Consider the following 21,300-nt stretch of genomic DNA (forward strand, 5'->3'; position numbering starts at 1 on the left):
TAGTTCCCTTTGAAATGCCTATCAGATTATTAAAATGCAACCTGCAAAAGCGTTTACAAATCTGAGAACCATAAAGCTGTCTGCAGAACGTACTAAAAAGCATCCAGCCTGGGTCTGAATGGAACTAACTCTGTTTACAACTAACTTGGGTCAACTGACATTATACCAGCCAGTTCTGTTCTATTATATTAGAAAGAACTACATTGGAACAATGGAGCCATCTTTGGGGGAAGGTCATGGCCTGGTTTGGGGGTTTTATTTTATATATAAAATAAAGTTTTAAAAACTGTACCATGTACTAAAATCAACCCCTTATCTGAGCCTCTGTGGGGCTATCTCTGTTTAGGGTGACCATATTTCCCAAAGTAAAAATGGGACACTGCGTGGGGCTGGCCTGAGTCACCTGGCATCACTGCTTGCCTGAGCACACGCCCAGCCTGCATAGGGCTGGCCCGAGCCCACCCCTCAAGGACCCCTCGCCCCCATGCTTACCAGGGCTGGGGCTGCCTGCCTGAGCCCCATGCTACCTGGGGTGACAGCCTGAGCCCTGCTGGGCTGATGATCAGTTGGCAGGAGCAAATGGGACAAATGCCCATTTTTGCCAAAAAAGTTGGGATGTCCAGGACAGGGCTTAAAAGTGGAACTGTTCTGGCCAAAATGGAATGTGTGGTCACCCTATTTCTTTTGATCTAGTGGAGATTCAGTTAGCTGTAATGTTATGGCAGAACAGTTAGCTTGTGTCATGTCAAGGCTATTACTTTTTATTAAACTGGTTGAATATAATTGGTTACTTGCTGTTTTAAGCACAGTGTGAATATCATTGTTTGAAAATGGGTCAAAGCCACCTTTGATGCAAATGTTTCAGCCGTGACTGTACAAAATGGAGAATACGGTAGAGCACACGTTAGAGCATGAAGCTCTTGCTTTGTATTCCTGTAGAAAAAGTACAGAGGATTGTTTTTTTGCAATTATCTGCTGTTACAATTATCAAATTTCTGTGATTTTTACTATTCCAACAGGCAGTTCTGCAAAGCTTCACACCTCTGAGTAAGGATTACTCACATGAATAAATGTTACAAAATTGGGCCCTTACCTATGAAGAAACTATTCAATAAAAAAGATCTGGGGAACCTATGTCACTGCTGGAATAAATGATATAATTTTGCTAGCTACGATAGGGGAATCTAGTCCCAAGACTCAGAGGTTCTGTACATCTCTTGAACCCAGTAAGTCAGAAATTGGAGCAAGGAAGAACAATTAAAGCTAAGAGCTGTACTTTGGAAAACTGTCTTTGAGAATTGTATAAGGAATGTGACCTCAGCTTGTGAAGTATACTATTCCACATTTTAATGGTGTTTAACATTTTATTGCTTTTTGCCCTTTATACTCCTTTTTTTTCCTCCAGTACTTGAAAGTCTCAGGAACAACTGACACTGTGTATTCTGTGTAAATGTTTTCAGTAAATGAAAGATCTATTGCTGGTGAACAACTTGAACGTCGCCTCTTTGCTATAAATTGCTGACTGTTTTTACATTTTTAGAACACTAATTTGTTGAATGAAATTAGACCCCTTCATGTATTTTTGTGCTTCTGAAAACTGAATCTGTAAAAAAGGCCCATTGTTACTGCTGATATCAGTTCCTTATGTTGTTCCAAGTCACATTTGCTTCATTCATTTGCAAATTCTCTCTTTGTTACTGACAGCACAGAAAGGCCAAAACAGTTGTGGGGAAGGAGAAAGGAATCAACTGGCTGCCCTACAGTATGAATCAGTAAAATTCCTGGCAAAGATCTGCTTTGAATCTTTATTGTATATGTTGATATACAGTCCAGAAAATATTATGTCATTCTCTTGATCTAATTCATGGCTGACTTCAGATAATTGTTGTCTTCATGTCCCAAAATTCTTTGTTTTCTAATTCTGGGATGAATAGGTTTTTTCTTCTCTGAACTACTCAAGCTTTCCTGGAATACAGGACAGAGGCCTCATATCAATTAATCCTGTTTTGAAAGGAGCTATCTAAGACTTAAATGGTGCCCATTACCATAGACTCTGAAATCTTAATATATTTATCCTCACAATACATCTGTGAGGTAGGGAACTACTATTATTCCCATTTCACTGATAAGGACAGAGGGAGTTGTCCAAAGGCACACAGGAAGTCTGTAGCAGAGCAGGGAATTGCAGCTGATCACTCAAATCCCAGGTTAATGTCCTAACCCCTGGACAATTCTTTGAATTACATGAGTAGGATCATTTCTGGCAATCTCATTTCTTTGGGATTATTGGACATCAGTTCATTTACAGTACAATTTGTTGCTTATTTTGTCTATGCTATTGAAAATTAGGTAGAAAATTAGTCTCACTACTTGATACTGCATTTTGCCTCTTCAGATGTTAGATATGTTTTAGTTTGGTAGTTTGTTTCTGTTTTTAATAGATCTGATGGATCAATTACCAGTATTATTTTTAAAAATGCAATGAAGAACTGATGCACTATTAAGGCTGTACAGTTTAAAATCACACAGTCTGGAAATGCAAAGATTGAGGTTTCAGCAGCCATGTTAACTTGGCCATCTTGCAAAACCTGTATGTGACACCAGGAGTAGTCAATAGGTGGACCATGGGCCGAATTCAGGCTGCCAGACGCTTTTGAATGGACCCTGAAATTTTTTCATTTATTATCATTATTGTTGTTTTATTATTATTATTTTCTCTGGAGACTGGACCTTGAGTATACCTTTGACCAAGAAATTTGGACCTTGACAAACAATAATTGTCTACCTCTTCTGAATATGTTTGTACAATGTTGCTGTACATGTAGATTAAAAAAAACAGGAACAAAAAATAATATATAAAATTATAGAAATTTTTTTTCTTTTCCTGAGTTAGTGTGATTTTAGCTTTAACTTTAAAGTTATGTTTTAATTTCCTAGGGTTGGCTTTTTTTTTTTTTTTTTTTTTTTTTTTAGGAAGAAAGGATGAAAGTTAGAGCAGGGGATTCAGAACCTTAGAAACAGAATACACAGAAACAGAATACACCTTGTGGCCCCTGGTGTCTTAAGAAGGTCTGTTTCCAGTAAAAGAAAAAAATAGCAGCCGTGCATCTCATTTTACCAAAATAAAGCCATCACTGAAAGCTCTGAATTGCTCAGACAAGTTTTTTCCCCAAATTGCTTGAAGAACTCTGAACTTTGGTTTCCACACACGTTTGATAGCATTGATATGGATTGCTTGAGGCTCAGAACAACTACTGAAACAAAGGGTCAGAGCAAAAACTGTAGTGTTAAAGTAACTGAGCCATATAATATATTTGCAAACTTGCCTTGTGTATCTGGGTCCTGCCTACCTGGAAAGAAACTGCTTGTAACATGAAACAATAATTAATAATATGGTCATACATTTTATGCAAAATGGTGCACAAGTTACAAGTCTATCTGAGATGAGTACTTTGTATGTGGAAGGCACTCAGATACTATGATGACAGGTGGCAGTATTAAACATTTACAATAGATGCGGTTTCCTAGACAAGTTTGGGCCTATAAAGGTCTATGGAGTTATGCTGTTTTGCCAGCAAGGGGAGGCAGGTGAAACTGAAATTTAAAATGCCAGAGCCCACAATCCTCTTCTTTAGCCTTGTTTTTCTCTCGGCAGCAGCAGGCTTGGACCCATTCTTGCTTCTTGGGTCTAAAGAGAGCTTTAAAACAAACCTGACTCTGAGTATAACGTAGGTTTTATACACTGCTCGGTTAAGCCTCCTTTCTGTGTGGCTGTATGCACAGCCAACTGAATGGGCAGTCTCCTCTTGAAGTGCGGTGTGTCTTTGAGACACAGCCTTTTTGTCCTGGCTATCTCGCAACACAATGAATAAAACAGCAACATTAAAAAAAAAACTATGCTTTTTCTTATTTATTTCAATTTTGTAAATTAAACTTATCAATTAAAATGTGAAATTACAACCATCCGTCCAAAGGGCTACATTCCCTTAAGTCAAATAAAACCAATACATTCATTGTGTCTTGCACTGTGAGCTGAGAGGGAATGGGGATTTTTCATTCTGCGAGAACTGCTGAAATTTTGAACTTTTTTGTTCCTCAGTGGAATGGGGAAAAAAGCCGCACAATTTTGTATAGAATGACCCTCCATCGGGCCAGGTGGGAAACTGCTCCCCAGTGACCCCTGCCCGACATCCATTGGAATTTTGTCAAAACTGGTATGTTCCCCTTAGAATATTTTGATGAATCAGCATTTTCTGATCGGTAATATCTATACAATTGTTACTCTATTGGGACTTGTGACAAAGGGGTTTCATTTAAGGCAGTGGTGCCTAACCTTATTACACAGGAGGGCCCCATAAACCAAAGAACAATCTTGTGGGGTGTCAAACAAATTCTACATATTTTAATAATATTTAAAGTTACTTGTATTGACTTATATTTGAAGTTCAGCTTGGTTTGTATGTATTCAGATGGGTGGTTTCTGTGTATAGTATTGGCTATTTACCCATTTGTGTAAATTAAAATGATGAAAACATGATGACAAAATGCTAATGAATCGGCTGTTAGTATATTGTGTTGAACTGTGAGCCTTATGAACTGCTCTAGTGGGCCATGTGTGGCCCGCAGGCCAGGAGCCCTGCTTTAAGGGGAACGTGGAGTACTACTACCTGAGTAGCCTAATAAATATACCTTCTGGGTAGTGGGGAGCGCAGTGAGGAGTGCCCTTTGCTACACCTGTAGAATAGGTACATTCACCACTCCTTCCATGCTCCATACCTACCTTGTTCCAGGCATACATGCTCAACCTGTGCTCCGAACCTAAAATATAGCGGCCTCCTGAGCTGGGTGCACTGAGGAGAGAGGGGTAAGTGTTTACTCCCTGGGCATTCTTCTCTCCTCAGTGCTTCCATACGGGAAATGTTATAATGTGACCTTGTAGTGCACTGAACTGTGTAAGTAAGACAGATCATTTTCTGTCCTGGGTGTCTGAGGCTGCAGGTATTAGTCGAGTCTCAATACTTTTGAGTTTCCTCTTTGCTAGAATGAAAGCATGTTTCACGTTAATACTGAGGCCTTGGCTACACTGGCACTTTACAGCGCTGCAACTTTCGTGCTCAGAGGTGTGAAAAAACACCCCCCTGAGTGCTGCAAGATACAGTGCTGTAAAGCCTCAGTGTAATCAGTGCCGCAGTGCTGGGAGCGTGTCTCCCAGCGCTGCACGCTACACCCGTAAGGGATGTGGTTTACGTGCAGCGCTGGGAGAGCTCTCTCCCACCGCTGGCGCTCCGACCACACTCACACTTCAAAGCGCTGCTGCGGCAGCGCTTTGAAATTTCAAGTGTAGCCATGCCCTGAGTAGCTTTGCTGTTACTGCGTCGCTCAGCTCCTTTTGTTCTAGGGAGAGGAACAAGACAAGGCTGTGCTTTGTTTCTCTACCTCTTAGTCATTGATGCTGAGCCTGGGGGCATGAAACAACTGGAGGAGCATTCAAAGGCCCTCCTTTGGGCACTATCACAGGATTTGGTTGACCCCATTTGGTGGCTCAAAAAACAAGGGAAATTTTCAAAGCAGTATGTGGGTGGTGCATGTTCTTTGAAAATATAGTGTCCTTAATGGGTGCCCAAACTGCCTAGATGCTCAGGTTTTATTAGACATCCAGGCACTGGCACTTTCTGACCGCTGTATGCTGTCCAAGTGCTGTTGTTTACTTATCTTCAGTTCTCCGCCTGGTCCTAGGTTACTGCAGACACTTCAGTAATAGTCTCATGAGACACCTGTGGTATCCAGAGTCACATAAGGATTAAAGAAACAAACAAACAAAAATTGGAATAGATTTAAGTCCTCATACTTCAGGGAATAAGTCAGCTCCGATCATTGGGGGTTAGTAACTTATTCCATTATGCCCACTGTGGCGTTTCTTGTGCTTTCATCTGAATAATCTGGCACTGGCCATTGTTGGGGCCAGGAGCAGTACATTGATCCAATATGGCAATTCCTATGTTCCTAGGCATACAAATCCTGAATAATTTGGTGTTGGGTGTGTATATCTATATGAAAATGATTTGTAGTTTGTAATCCTGTGGATCATGGCATTTTGATAGTGCTAAAGACAAAAAGCTCGCTGATTGTCTGACATCAGTTGTGTTCCTGCCAATTCCCTGAAATGATTCAGGGGCAAGGATGCCCAGTGCAGTGGTGACCCTGACTGGTGTAGTGGAATGGGGGTGGCACTGCAGGAAAAAATGGTGAATGACCATTCTAGGGACCCACAACCCCCGAGTACTGTGGAGCTGTCTTTTCTGTGCCACAGCAGGCAAGGGTTTAGAGGGATGAGGAAGAAGAAAGGGCAGCATGAGTGAATTTTTGATCCACAGGTTTATTGGCCATGTTCCACTATGGAAGGGAAGTGCATTTACTGAGGCCCTGTGGCAGTGTTGCCACACAGCAATCTGTGGGTGAGTGGGTGGATTCCTTCTTTCCTCTAGTCCCTGAAGAAAACCACTTGGGCTGTGCGCTGAGATTAGTATTTGATTCTTAATTCTTCTCTGTTATTCAGCCAAGTCATCCAGCATTTTTATGGCTAAAGTGTTAATGTGAAAAGCTCTGCCACATCCAGATTGCAAACCTTGCTACTAGGGACATACAGTGCTCTTTGCTTGCTTGGTAACATCATTTTGGTACCAGCCACCCATTTCTTTAGCCTCCTTATGCTAACTTTTATTGATGGGCATGACCAAAGGCAAAGTCATTACAAACTAGAGTGGCAGGCTTCAAAACTGCCACGCTCTGAATACTTAAGAATAAGACGTACATTTCAGTTTGGTATTAACTTAGTGTTCCAGGTGTAGATCTTATTCAAGGTCAGATTGGTGTATTTTGAACACTGTTCATTTCCTGATATTGCACAGTGTTTTACTGTGGGAACCTCTCTTGTTTTGGACAAGTGGGCAGCTGAGTAACCAGAGGAGAACAAATGAAAGACAAAATTTGTGTTGTTATGTAAAGGGCTGGACAATGATCAGAAAAAGCATGGTATGCTTGTTTAGGTTAACAGGGTCTCTTTCTTCCTTGCTTTCTCATAGATGTCACTCTTGCAGCTGTGAAGTAGAAAGAGGGGAAAGGGGAAAAAAAGAACAGGCACCATTATTAAATCAATATATTCTTTTCTTTGTGAGATCTTTGTCTACAAATGGGAGATAGACACAATCCCTGGTTAATTATTTTAGCAAATGAAATTCAGTGAACCAATCTAAATTGTTTAGTTGGGAAATTCATCCTGCAAAATGTACACAAGTCAATGATACGGTGATGGACTCTAATTGAATAGTTAAGGAATAAAACAACAAGAATTGCATATGTGAAACTTCCTTTCTTCCCTGAGGAGAATATATGTGATAGATCTAATTTAGTCTATTGTGCTGGATTTTAGTGAGAAAAGGTTAAGTTAGATCAATGTCTTTCACAATCTAGACACAGTTGCATACTGGTTTCCTTTATGAAATACAGTCTCTTTCTCCAGATGCTCTGTTATCTTATGGTGCCTTAGATGCTGTAGAGTGATATGACTGAAAAGTTACCCTTTTGCCTTTATTGGGCTCATCTAGTTCTGGGAGCATCTCCCTGCCCCCAAGACAGTAAATAATGGCATATTTCACTGATCTTTTTTTTTTTTTATTTGTCAGCGTGGGCATGGAAGAGAGTCCTTGCACTCATCACACTGAGTAGCACAAGAACGCTTTAATTTAGAAGGGAACATTCTACTGTAAAGCCATGAGACTCATTTGGTTTTGATGCCTTTATACTCAAGGAGGGCTTAACCTTGCCCACTACGGAGCAATTCCTAAACTCCTTCAACTCCCACCAAATTGCCAGTGGCCACATGTATCTATAGTTTAACTTCATTGGCTTGAAGATAACCAGAGATTAATTTGGCCTACTGGGAGTTGCGAGTGCTCAGCATCTTGCAGGATCAAATCCCAAGTCATTTGTTTTAGTCTGGACCCATAGGCTAAATGAAACTTTAGCTCTATTACTCTGTTTGTATTTTCTGAAAGATCCACCATGTGATCAACTGTTACAAGTTTCATTATCTGTGTAATTATGGATCTGAAGCCAGTGAAATGTTTTATTAGGAGGAATGAGGGGAGCAGGAAGGAGGGCTGGAAGAGGTTCAGTTGAAAACTGCTTTGCTACAGGTTTTGAAGTCAATCCTAATATGACTTGAGGTTTTGGAATGACATTTTCATACAGCATCTCTCTTTAGTGCCTTACTTTTTCCTTGGCACAAATCCATGGATTTAAGCTGTGGATGGAGGTCATTGCGGGTAGGCTCTGTCACATGTAATTGTAGCCAGTGTAATGAATGACACTGGAGGTGACAGAAAGCTGATGAAGGCTGGCTGATATTAGGAAGCCTAAGTGATTGACAGCAAATATTGAATGCTAGAGACTTCTGATTGCTGGAAAATGATGTGAATGAGGAATATTCGTCTAATCCTCTCATCTCCTCCATTTAGGCTCCATCTATGTTTCTCAGGAAAAAAGAAAAGGAAGGGCATATTCTTCTTATGCTCATACCCAGTAACTCAGGAGTAAAAGCGGAGTAAGTGAGAGGAGAATCTGGACCATATTGAGCACATGGCATGCAAGGATATCAATGAGAATGACAGAAATAAATTTTCAGTGTTACAGAAATACCCATCTGCTTCCAGTTAAAACATCTAATGAGAACAAGAACTAAGGATTATGCTCGATTCAGCATTTATAGTTTATAGCTTCGCTTCCTCCTGTCCTCTTTAATGTTTTGAATACAATACAATTGAAAACACACTGAGCACTATTCAGATTGTGTTTCAGAACGTTAGGATTTTGCCACATTTTGAGCTGACATTAAGATTTAAACTGAACTAAAATCCTTCCTTTAGGCTTTTCATGGGAGTGTAATTACCATACAAAGACTGGTTAAATTTTAGTTCTATTTAGCTCTGCTTTAGAAAACCAAAACACAGCTATTAAAAGCTTTCTTTGTATGTGCTATAGAAAGTTAAGGTACTAATGAAAGAAGGCATATGTTATTGGAAATACAATTGGAATTATTTTTATTGAAATAATCATGAACATAATTCTTTATAATGGGAAGAAAAATCCTTTCAGGACCAGCCTGAAATAGCCTCTCTGCTACAACAGTAAAGACACTATTGCTTCTGGCACTTTTAATATGCCAGGCCAGGAACAGGGTCTTAGTTGTAACCAGTCATTTTTAATCTTTAAACACAGCCTGGAACTCCAGAATTGTTTCTCTTTCTCAACGTTACTTCTGATTTTAATGTCTGCAGGGGAAAGGGAGCAACTTGCAAATCTCAGCCTGATAAACACAAACATTATTATCACAAACAGTATTATCACTTTGAAGTGAGTTTAGTTTGCTGGAATATATTTTATAGAGAAAAGTTGGAAAACCGTAAAAAGGAACTAAGGGGCTGTAACAGTGACTTACCTTCTCTCTGTCAGATGTAGCTACTTTTTCAGTTTACTTGCTGGAGTGTAGTTTAACCCTCCAGCTGCACCAAAAATCTACCTCTTCCAGTCTAACGAGTCCAAATCCTTCACCCTGTCTTTTTCCAAGGTCATAGGCATCCCCCAAGGGTCGATCTATTTTTCCCATGACTAGGGTACAACAGCAATACCCCTCAGAATCCAAAGGAGTGTTAAACCATCTAAACTCTAGCCTTAGGGCCTTCAGCCATGAAATAGCATCAGGTTAAGCCACCAAATCTCTGCCACTTTTCTTCCCCAGTGCTCTTTTCTGATTCTGCCACAGCCCCTTCGTTGTCCTCCTAAGGAGTTAGCTCTTTCTGGCCTTCATGTTCTTGCTAAAATAATACCTCCTCCTCATGGTATCATATCCAGCCATCTGTCTGCATGTCCAGTCCCTCTCCCTTGGTTTTCCCAAGCCATTTCCCTAGCACTCCAAACTCTTTCCTAGTCTCTCAGTAAAAAAGCTCATGGCAGATCTCAGTCCCCACCTGGTCGCTTAGTTCTTATAAGAGCAGGGTGCTTATTTGTATATCTACCCATTTCCCAGCATTGTTCATTGTAGGATCCTATTATTCTCATTCTCAAATTCTCATACAATTTACATTGCCTCTGGGAATTATAAACCCCCAAATGCTTTGGTTCTACACTGAACTGGAAATAGGGTCATGATACTGTAGCCTGCCTTAAAAGGACAACACACTTGTTACAAGGATAATTGTGCATTAGTGCTATAACAACAGAGGTTAGATTTAGCCACCCACTCCCATACCAGCACTACTATCGTGACCTTGGTTTTCTGTAGAGTTTAAGATTTCATTAGAAAAAAAATGATTAGCTATTAATTTGGGGATGGTATCTTTTCAAATATCAGTTGTTACCCTGTTTTACTGTGCATGGAGTTGGTCTCTGTCCCCCTCTAGTGGTTGGATTATGGCTAATGATCCTCTATTGCCTTCAAACTAACAATTATCCCTTTATTTCAAGCAGACAACTCATCCAGGGACCTTGTTCTGAGTGGAAGTAATAAATGAGTGGTGCGTACTGCCCCCATTCATATCAATGTACTGTTTTGTAGCAAGATGGTGACAACTTAAACCATTATTTACAATTTCATCAATATTTACAATTTCTTGGGCCCAGAATAGCCAGAGCTCACTGCATTCCAGCTAATACCTTCTCTCTTTCCAAACATGCCATTCTACTACTATGCCACAAACTGCAGAAGGTGGGAGGCAACATATGAAGAATCCTCCAAATGTTTTATAGGGCTGCAGAGGAGCAGAGAACCAGGGCCTAAAATTCAATCTTTATGGGGATGTACAGGAGCATGAATGAAGCTTAGAGATTCAAAGTACATTGTCCAAGTCATTAGTATTTCTGCATATGTGAATTCCAATTAAAAGTCACCTTCCACAGAAATGGGGTGCCAGTTATGTAAGTCTTCCATTCCTAGGCACTTTAAATTTGCCTCCTGGATTTCATTTGTTTTCACTGTGAAAATAGGCTTCAGTTTCCGCCCTTAAAAATAACTATTTTATTCTTCAGTAATGATCCAGATATGACATGGACTGAAAGTGCTATTGCACTCTTACAAGATCTGTAAGATAATGCAGAATTCATTTCATAAAGGTAACTTATTCTCAACAGATCTTTTCCATTTTCCAAACTCTGTAGGACAGGAGTTCTCAAATTTCATTGCATCGTGACCCCCTTCTGACAACAAAAATTACTACATGACCCCAGGATGGGGGACCCAAGCCTGAGTCCATCTGATTCCCACTGCCCTGGGTGGGGGAGCCAAAGCTCAAGTCCCACTGCCCTGGGTGGGGAAGGGGTCAAAGCCAAAGCCCAAGGGCTTCAGCCCCAAAAAGGGGGCCTGTAGCCTGAGCCCTACTGCCTAGGGCTGAATCCCTCAGGCTTTGGCCCAGGTGGTGGGGTTCGGGCTTCAGCAACCCACTTTGGGGTCCCGTCCCACAGTTTGAGAACGGCTGCTCTAGGACATACATGGGGAGGCAGACATTTGCTATGAAACCCTATATGATCACATGTGTATCCAGCAATAACCATTACTTTTTGTTTTAATCAGTATCTTATTATATGACTGGTATTCATTTTTGTTTTTTAAGGTTTGTTTCCTGCTATTTTAAATCTGGCTAGCCATGCTCATATCAACACCAACGCCACTTGTGGTGAGAAAGGACCAGAGATGTTCTGCAAACTTGTGGAACATGTGCCGGGCCGACCTCTACGCAATGCACAGTGCAGGGTGTGTGACCACTACAGTGCTAACCCCAAAGGCAAGTTTATGATGATATATCTTTTTGGTCCCTTTCCACACTTTCTCAGAACTGTGTGTAAGGTACATGTCTGCCAGGAATACTTACTAATGTTAGTCTGTATTGTTGTGGATGGAATTGACCTTTGTGCGGAGTGCCAGCATGAGGCCTGTGTATACTCAGGATAGGCTTAATAGTGACTTTCTGCACAGGGGTCAATTTCACCCTAGATGCACTTTATGGATGATTGTTATGAGGAGAAAAATATTCAGCATGCAGCTTAAAAATACTAAGTAAGAAAAAAAATAAGATAATAACATTTATTCTTTAGAGACTTATTTTGTTTTTAAAAACAGAACAGCACCCTATTTCCAGTGCTATAGATGGTACGAATAACTGGTGGCAAAGTCCCAGCATTCAGAATGGGAGGGAATACCATTGGGTCACCATCACCCTGGATTTAAGACAGGTGAGTAATACCAGATGTGTAAAAGAATGTATTTTCTGTGTGACATAAGCCTAATCAAATGATTGCAGCTGTACTTGATAGTTTTTAGGTACCCAGACAATTAGCAATTAATTATGAATAGGTACTATACAGTCATGACAGCATTTAGATGAAGGTAAGATCTGATGGATCAGTCTATTTAATTTAAACAACCATGTTTTGTCAATCAGTTGTTTAAAAACATATTACTTTGACAATGTTTGAAATTGTAGTCCTATCAGGTTGAAATGGGAATTAAATTTTCTGTTTACCAAAACATATACTCTCCCTTGATGAGCATGAAATATTTTAATAAAGGGAGTAAATGTTTTGGTGTAAGATTTAGCCAAAAAGTGCTCAGAGGCTATTGTAAGATAACAGAGTGCAGTATGCATCCAGTTACAAGCAGCCTTTGATCTGCAGTCAGTACGATAATCAAGGTACTGGATTTTGGAGGAAGTAAGTAAGTTAGAGAGTGACTTTGGCTTTGAGAATAACTGAACATAAATCAATTATTGTTTAACAGTTCTCAGAACATAAACTTTTCAGTTAGTTTTAAATTATCTAACTTATGACAACTTTTTTTCATATTGTTGCTGTCTTTCAGCTTATTTACATTAAATACAAAAATGTAGTAATACAATGTAATTGTTAACAAGAAGTTCAAAGTTATGGTTCTCAGAGCAACTAAAACACACAAATACACACTTTTTTATGGATGAATTCTCAGGAACAGAAAGTGATACACACATGCGATGGGACTGAGTTAACACTGCCGGCAGAACTGTAGCTTTTGGATTAATTTACTCTGGTCTTACTTTGCAACCTTAATATTGCACTAACATAGCTTATGGCAATCTCCCGCCCCCCCCCCCATTTATTTATTTATTTTTGGTTTAAAAAAATTGCCTACCCTTAACTTTAGCATTTAAATGGTCCCCAATAAGCTCTGATGCTGAAACACAGGGAAAAAGAGGACTGATTTTCCAATTTTCCTGCTGCTACTGATATTGGCTTCAATCATCTGCTCAGGAGGCAACTCCAGAGAAGAAAACTCTGGGAGAGTTCATTGCGGAGTTTTTTCCCCCAAATTGTTCTGGGGCCTAGGGCTTATACCCCTGATTAATGAGCAATGGTTCTGTGCCCACCCAACCAAACACACAGAACCTAAAGAAATCACAGGAGACCAGGTCTGTCTGTGATGAAGATAGTTCCTTGGCACTGGCTCGGTGGCTCCCTTACAATGCAGCTTGGAGTCATGCTACCAGGTTCCCCCTCACCTCTCCTAGGTTTGAGGCTCCATGAACCTTTTGCTAGCTTGTCCAGAGGGTTTGGATGCATGACAGACCTCCAAAAAAGAGGTGACAAAACCAATTTCGAGGAGTGGTTGGTTATTTTTAAAGAAAGGTGCTGCTGAGAGTGTGTGTAAAATGTGTCAGTCTTCAATGAACCTTTTCATTGCCCAACATAAGTTCTGTGAAAATCAGGGCTCACGGATTTTTAACCACCATAAGGTGGGTTGATAACACTAGAACACATCTAAAATCATGGAGAAATTCTGCTCATTGACAAAATGCAGATTTGTGAATTACAGTTGGTAACAAGATTTTGCCAGGACTTGCAGTTTTGAAAGTTTGAAAATTAAAATGGAAGCTTTGTCTGAGATGCCTTATAAAAGAAGCAAGGGCTGAACTAGTATTTAGTTTTCTGTTTAATTAGGAAGCAGCATTGCGCTGTGGAAACATAACCACAGAATATCATTCGTCAGCTACAGAGTATTTAGATGGGAATTTCTTGTTGTTTGCACAGTTTGCATTGTGTTTGGTTTGTAAATGAACAAACAGGAAGGAAGTAGCAGAGGGGGGTCTTAGCTTTTTGTCCTCCCATAATACTCTGCCAAATGGCTCTCCCATAATATTTGTACTCTGAAAACAGACCAGCTGGCCTGACCTCTAACTCCTTTATCTCCCTGGCCTATGCACTATTGATGGTTCCTCAAATACATATCTTTTCTCTTCTGACACATGCTCAGATTCGTTAATTTGGTTTGAAAACTTTCTCTTCTGAGAAACCTTTCCTCTGTGTTTCCTTAGAGCACTTGAAAGAGAAAAGACATCTAGGGCTATGTAACCTGAATGTAAATTACTACTCCACAAGGAAGGATTTTGGTTAATAAAGATTGCTTGGGGTCAATGAGTTATTAGAGCTTGATTTGTTAATGTTAATACGAAGCAATGTAATGTGAGTGTTAATACTGAGCAGGTCAGTGCACGTAAAGGGTAACAAAGGAAACTTCATGCATGCATGAATAGTTTTAGGGATTTTTGGTAAATGTTTATTTCTAAAGGTTGATTGTGAATGAATTAGAAATATTCCTCTAGCAGTATTTTGCATTTTCTATTTTAATGTACATTTCAAAGAATCAATGTCTGTAACTGTGTACATTGCTCTCTATGCTTGGTATCAGTACTGTCAGTTACCATATATCTGTGCCATATATCTCCCATCTCTTCAGTTAGTTACAGTTTATTTTTGTTTACAAAACGTAAGTGTTTTGTGATGTGAATAATTGTTATTTATCATCCATTCTGAATGGATGATAAATGAAACACTGATTGGGATGGCTAGCTATGTACTTTGCACAGTATTGTAATCCAACTGTCACAGAGTTGATGAATTCTAGTGTGTGTGTAGCCTAGTGTTGAGGCAGGGTATACACACCCTGCCTCAACCCTGGGGCAGATCCTTTCAGCTGATGTAATTGTGATCACTCAACTGAGGTCAGCTGACGCCAGCTGAGGATTTGCTGCCATGTATTCACTAGGTTCTACTGGCTGGAGGTTCCAGGAAGCAGAAATAAAAATCACCCATGTTCTAGCTTGCACCTAGGTTTTTGTAGTCAAGACACAGCTGGGCAGAACAGCAGCATGACAAATGCTAGTTAAAAGAAGAGTGCTGGCTAATAATATGGTTACATTGTTCATTAGGTCTTTGCGTTTTTGGAATCTCTTTTTTATGTGCAAAGTTAAGCATTTTGTAGGGCTAGCAAAGTGGGTACTTTATGAAACTTCAGTACATGACATGGATCATAAAACTAGGTACACAGTATTGTGGCATATCTCTCAGCCTGTCAGGACCCAGATTTATGATGCTTTATATGTCTATAGATGTGTACATATGCATTGCTAGGATTCAAGGTTGTGGAAGAAGATTGAACAGTGAGGTACAGACGCTCCCCGAGTTATGGAAACCCGACGTACAAAAATCCGAGCTTATGGAAAAAGTTCCGTAAGCTGGAAATAAGAGAGGTTTTGTTTTGTTTTTGTTTTTTTGTTTTTTTGTTTTTTATGTAATGGTTGGAGATATGTTTCCGACTTACGCAAAATTTGAGTTACACAAGGTGTTCCGAAACGGATCACTTGCATAAGTCGGGGAGCGTCTATACTGCATTGGTATAGAAAATATTGGGATTTGATTCATGGTCTCTTGTATCCTGTTCTGGCAGTAATATAGAGGCCAAATGCCAAGCCTCAAATTAAGGGAGAAGCAGCACCTTTATGCTCAGCAGTAACTGCTTTGGCTAATTTTTTAGAAATAATTAATAGCTGTTGTTGTTGTTATTAAATACCACAAATGTGTTTTGCATTGCTGAGTTGAGGTTGTGTGTGTATTGTGCACTGTTCAATGAGAAACAGTTTTCTCATTATTACTATTTATTATGGCTGAGATTTTCAAAGCTGGTTAAGGATATTAGATGCCTTTGAAAATCCCAGTTCATCATTATTACAATGTAATACACAGGTTCCGGTCAGCATTGGGGGCCCCCACTGGGCTGGGTGCAGGGCAAACACAAAAGAGAGTTCCTGCTGCAAAGAGCTATTCCTGAGTTTGAAAGTAAATCACATTCTAATATGGTCTTGGATAACAGGATGTCAAAATAGCTAAGCTTCTGATAAATGAATTACTCTTAAATATTTAATATTTTCTAAATTACTATGTAGATGTTAGCATACCATTAATTTGTGGTGGTTTCTGCTATTGATAAATCAAATATCATTATTATAATACTTACAATTTGTATAGAGATTTCATCTTGAAATCACTGTTCAACAAGTGATTTCTGTAAGGCCAGATCCCTAGCTGACATAAATTGTCAATGTTCCATGCTTCAATGGAGCGATGCCAATTTACGTCAGCTGAAGATCTGTCTCAGAATCTTCATGTTGCTTTAAAACTGGTGGACTCTTTTAACATATGTGTGGTGTTCGCCCTTTATCATTATTTAGAACACTTGTTGATTGAAATCAACTGAAGGATCAATATCGTAAAACAAAGCTAGTTCAGGAATTTAGAATTGCTTTTCAATTAAGATTACAACATACTATAATGTCACTTTAACTTCTCTCAATAAAAACCAGAACTCACTTCTTCCTGGGTTTCTGAGTTTCTTATAGGAGCCTGAAACAATCATAGTTTCTGAAACAAATATTGAAGAGTACAGGCTGATGCTAGGAATATCTCCCAGCATTTTCTGCTTATTAAAAGTTTGCAAAAATTTAGTTCAGATTTTACTTGCAAAAAAAATCTAAATTTTAAGCATAACAGACTTCTCTGGTAACAACATTTAGTTGTACTTACAACATTGAGCAGAGTGGATTTTGCCATCCATTAAAAAGGCATAGCATAGTTGCCCTTTGTATATGTTTTAACCACAAGTCTTGTCAAGCCATTGTGAAAAAGTACTATTCTCTTTTCTAAATTGCCTTTTTTGGAGTTTCATGGTACATGTTTCTGTGCTCTTACCCTAAAGGGAAGATTTAAAGTAACTTATTAAGATTAGCAGGAACTAGTCTGAAAAAACGAGTACATTCTTCAGGGCTCATTTATTGTGCAGTCTTGTGCATTTTGTGGTAGGCATCATACTACTGTGGTTTTAGCAGGGTATGCAAAAGGACAGTTAATGAGATCCTGAAGTTCAGTAGAGTGTCCTAGCCCTAATATTCACTTTTTGGGAGGGAGATAGCACAATATTGTGAGGTTTGGATTAGGATGTGGATTTGAACTTTCCAACTGGTCCCATTTTATATAACCAATAGAATACTCCTGAAATTTGGGGACATCAGAATTGTCTAGGTTGGATTCACCTTTTATACTTGTCTTTCATTTCTGGTCCGTGGAGCTCAAGTACTTGTGGTTACAAAAGAGATGGGGTTTTGTGGCCTCTTTTTACAGTAGTCTTCATTTATGCAAATCAAAAAACGACTGCACCACTGGGAGTTCCTATGCAAGAGAGGCCTAGGGCTAAACTTGCCGAGATAGGAACAGGTCAGGATTTTAGAGCAATGACAAAAATCTCTGGAGGAAGTTTAAATAGCATCTGCTGTATTGGCTATTGCCAGTCCAATTAGTCTCTCACTCTCTTGAGCTGTGGAATGTGCAAAATTGCCTGAGGATTAGGTGGGAAAAGTTTACTTTTAAGTTAAAAAATGGCAATAATTCTGCTTAAAGAATGAAAATACACTTCATCCAGCTGGATCTGTGTTTAGGGAAACAAATAATACCAACAGTTGCTGGCAATTTTGGAGAATTGCTAAACAAAACAGAATTAAGTGATAAGGTCTTAATGGCTTGTGCATCTACAGACTTGCGACTCTTTAGTACAAGGTTGTTTGTTTGGTCTTTGCCCTGGGTCCTGAATGCATGTAAAATTACACTTTCCAATCCATAGTTGCCTGGGGATCACTAAGTTGCTTTGCCCTTTTTACCCTTGTAGTCCAGTAAAGAAATCAGTTCTGGGAAAGTTGCAAAGTCAAATTAAAATGCACAAATGATTAACTCTCACAGCACAGCTGTGCAAACTAGTTTATCATGAGACATTAGTAGACACAGAATGATTGAAAGGGTATGTGGGGAAGCTTGTAAATCACCAGCTGTGTTAACCTTAAGAGTTAATAAAATAAAAAATCTTGCTAGAAAATGTTCTGAGAATTGTAGAAAATGATTTTCATTTTACAGAGTTTCCAGTGTAGCAGCCACTCAAGTTGGGAGTGGGGAGTGTTTGCAGAGACTAGAGAGCCTGAGGCCTCACAAGCCTCTGGATGTTGAGGTTCTGCAGGGATGGGAACACACACAGCTGCGAACATTAAAGATGTCCATAGAGATGAATGTGTCTGTGTGCTGCTTCATTCATGCTGCTCCCTGGCAGCACAGCCTCTGTAGGAACCATGAGGCAATGACTGGATGTCTCATGACTGCTCAATAGCAGCTGGATTTTGAAAACTTGAAAAATTTATGTAGTCCCTTCTCCATGAATCTCCAGTGTAGAGGCACCCAGAGAGTTTCAGCGAGGGGGAAAGAGTGCTATGGAAGCAGCCTCTCCATGATGGGGTAGCAGGAGTACTCCTGCCCTTGGTTATCATATTTTAAGAAGCAAAGATATATAAATATCAAGATGGTATAAAATGTACAGTGTATGGTATTGCATTCGGTTATAATCTTTAATAAAAATACTTCTCATTAAGAATTCAGTTAAATATCTATTTTTACAAAGTGGCCAAGTTTTCCTGTGTTGTTGGAGTTTTGTGTCCTATAAATTCACTTTGGAAGATATAATAGAGGGAAGGGCAAGGGACAGGCCATAGAATTATTTATTTAAGTGCTATGTGTTTTACATGGAGTGGAACCCAGATGCTCCAATGGAGAAAGATTGGGCTGACCATGCATATGCAACCACATTTTCAAAACCATCCAGCTATTTTTGGGTATTTCTGTTTTTGGTTGCCCAACTTTAGATGTCTTGTGTCTGATTTTCAGAAGTATCAAATATCCTAAGCTCTTACTGATGTCACTTGGACTTCTGGGTACTCAGGACTTCTGAATATCTGGCCCTTGAGGTCTCAAGTATGGCACCCAAAGTCAGCTGCCATGTTTCAAAATGTTGACTTTAAATAACACACACTTTATAAGAGTGAACAATATAAGTTCATAACCTCTGTGAAAATTCCTTTGTTTGACTGAGCCCCCCCTCAGGAAACTTGATATTCAAAATAGATTAAACATACATATTCTTGTAATATTGTTTATTTTCATTCCCATAGCAGTGACTGCAGTTAGTGTGTGATGAAGGATAACTTGTTGTTGTTGCTTGTTGAAACTGGATTTAAAACTAGCCACATCAGCTGTGTAATCAAAAGTAGCTCATTTGTTGTTCAGCCAACTGTGTAATAAGCAAGAGGCAGTTTAGTTGACTATACCCAACAGTAAGTTTAAAAAAAAAAGATATAATAGGTTTCAAGTAAAGCAAAGGGAGTGAAATCATTTTTTACAGTTACAAACAAATTTGGGGTCCAATGTACAACCTTTACTCATGGGAGCAACTTAATTGACATCAAAGGGAGTTGCAGCTGCTCTGCAACTCTCAGGGTAAGTCCACAAAACCCTTGAACTTTTGTCTTCTAAAGTTACCAAAAATTCCCTTTCAGGGACTTATATTGTACCCACTGAAATAAATGGCAAAACTCCAATGGACTTAAGTTGGAGCAGACAAGGACTTAAGTGATAATACCCCTGATTCACCTTTTACATACACCAGGTGTAACTCCATTGATGTCCATTACATCGGGATAAAATCAGTGTGAAATAAGAATTAGGCTACTGAGTATGGAACACTGAAGTTGCCCGATTCAGCTTCTACTTGATTTCTGTTTCCTTCCATGCTGAAAGGAATGTTAGTACAGTATATGGTTTTCACTGAAGGAGCCTGTTGGTAGCAAATAACTTTTTTCAAATGGGATCCTTAAATGGACTAGGAGCCTTATGTTCTTATACAGAGCCTTATATTCTTGGTAATCACATGACTTTGCTTGATTTTTTGAAACTGTACTTTAGTAGAGAGGGTTTAAAAATCTGTAGATTTTTCTCTTACTAGGGCCACATCCAGACTAGGAATTAAAATCGATTTTAGATACGCAGCTTCAGCTACGGGAATAACGTAGCTAAAATCGAGGTACTCACCCATCTGGACGGCGCGGCATCGATGTCCGCGGCTCTCCGTGTCGATTCCAGAACTCCGTTCGGGTTGATGGAGTTCCGGAATCGATGTAAGCGCGCTCGGGGATCGATACATCGCGTCCAGACTAGACGCGATATATCGATCCCCGAGCAATCGATTTTAACCCGCCGATGCCGCGGGTTAGTCTGGACGTGCGCTAGGAGTAGTATTGTAAAGATGAGCCATGATCCTGATTTTCTTCTTGCTGATACCAAAGTAACTCCACTGAAATCAGTGGGCCAGATTCTTTGTTGGTGCAAAATCGCATCTTATTAAGCTCAACTGAAGCCAGTGAGAGTATGCTTATTTACACCTGCTGAGTATCTGGCTCAAAGAGTAAAACTGGAGTGCAGAAGAAAAGAATCAGGTCCTGTGGGTATCAAGTTATAAGAAGATACTCACACCCAAAGGAAACCTCTTAAAATTTGTCTTATTACTAGTTTAGCATTGGCGGGTGTGAACTGCTCCATTTTGGCCAAAATTTGGGGGTTGGGGGGGAAGAAAAAATATCCATTCTCCTCTCCAAATATAGATATATGAGAGAGAGAGAGAGGGACTTGAAAACATTTTGGGAGGTGGGCAGTGTTCAAAAAGTTTACTAAATTGCTCACATAGTGATTAAATAACATTTTTTTTTCTGTCTAATCATGGCTTGGTAACAGAGAGAGAGAACATTAAAGTATTGGCTACTATCTCATCAACCTTCAAAAACTTCATTTAGGCATTAATGCATTTATGCTGTGGTGTGAGCAGGGTGTGGTAGAACTAGAACTGATGTCCTTAGTGATCCTGGCTGACGGAGTGGTTCCTCTGGAGCCGTGATCCATTGGCACAAGTTAGCTGTAAGGCTGCTCTAAATTGCCCTGGGGACTGACTTGGCTCCTGGCAGCCCCCAGGATTGAGGGCAGGAAAAGTGATATAAAAAGCCACCTTTCCCCTCCTGCTTTCTC

At 39.7% G+C, this 21,300-nt stretch overlaps 1 protein-coding gene across 1 annotated transcript in view; it reads left to right on the plus strand.

Moving 5' to 3' along the window:
- Positions 1-21,300, plus strand: part of LAMA1 (laminin subunit alpha 1) — a 147,702-nt gene that overhangs the window by 20,472 nt on the left and 105,930 nt on the right. Inside the window, exons 2-3 of the mRNA XM_050942086.1 lie at positions 11,664-11,834; positions 12,170-12,282. Coding sequence (XP_050798043.1) covers positions 11,664-11,834; positions 12,170-12,282 — 284 coding nt within the window. The remainder of the gene's footprint in view (positions 1-11,663; positions 11,835-12,169; positions 12,283-21,300) is intronic.

The sequence above is a fragment of the Gopherus flavomarginatus genome, chromosome 2, assembly GCF_025201925.1.
Source record: "Gopherus flavomarginatus isolate rGopFla2 chromosome 2, rGopFla2.mat.asm, whole genome shotgun sequence".
In the NCBI taxonomy this organism is placed as follows: Eukaryota; Metazoa; Chordata; order Testudines; family Testudinidae; genus Gopherus; species Gopherus flavomarginatus.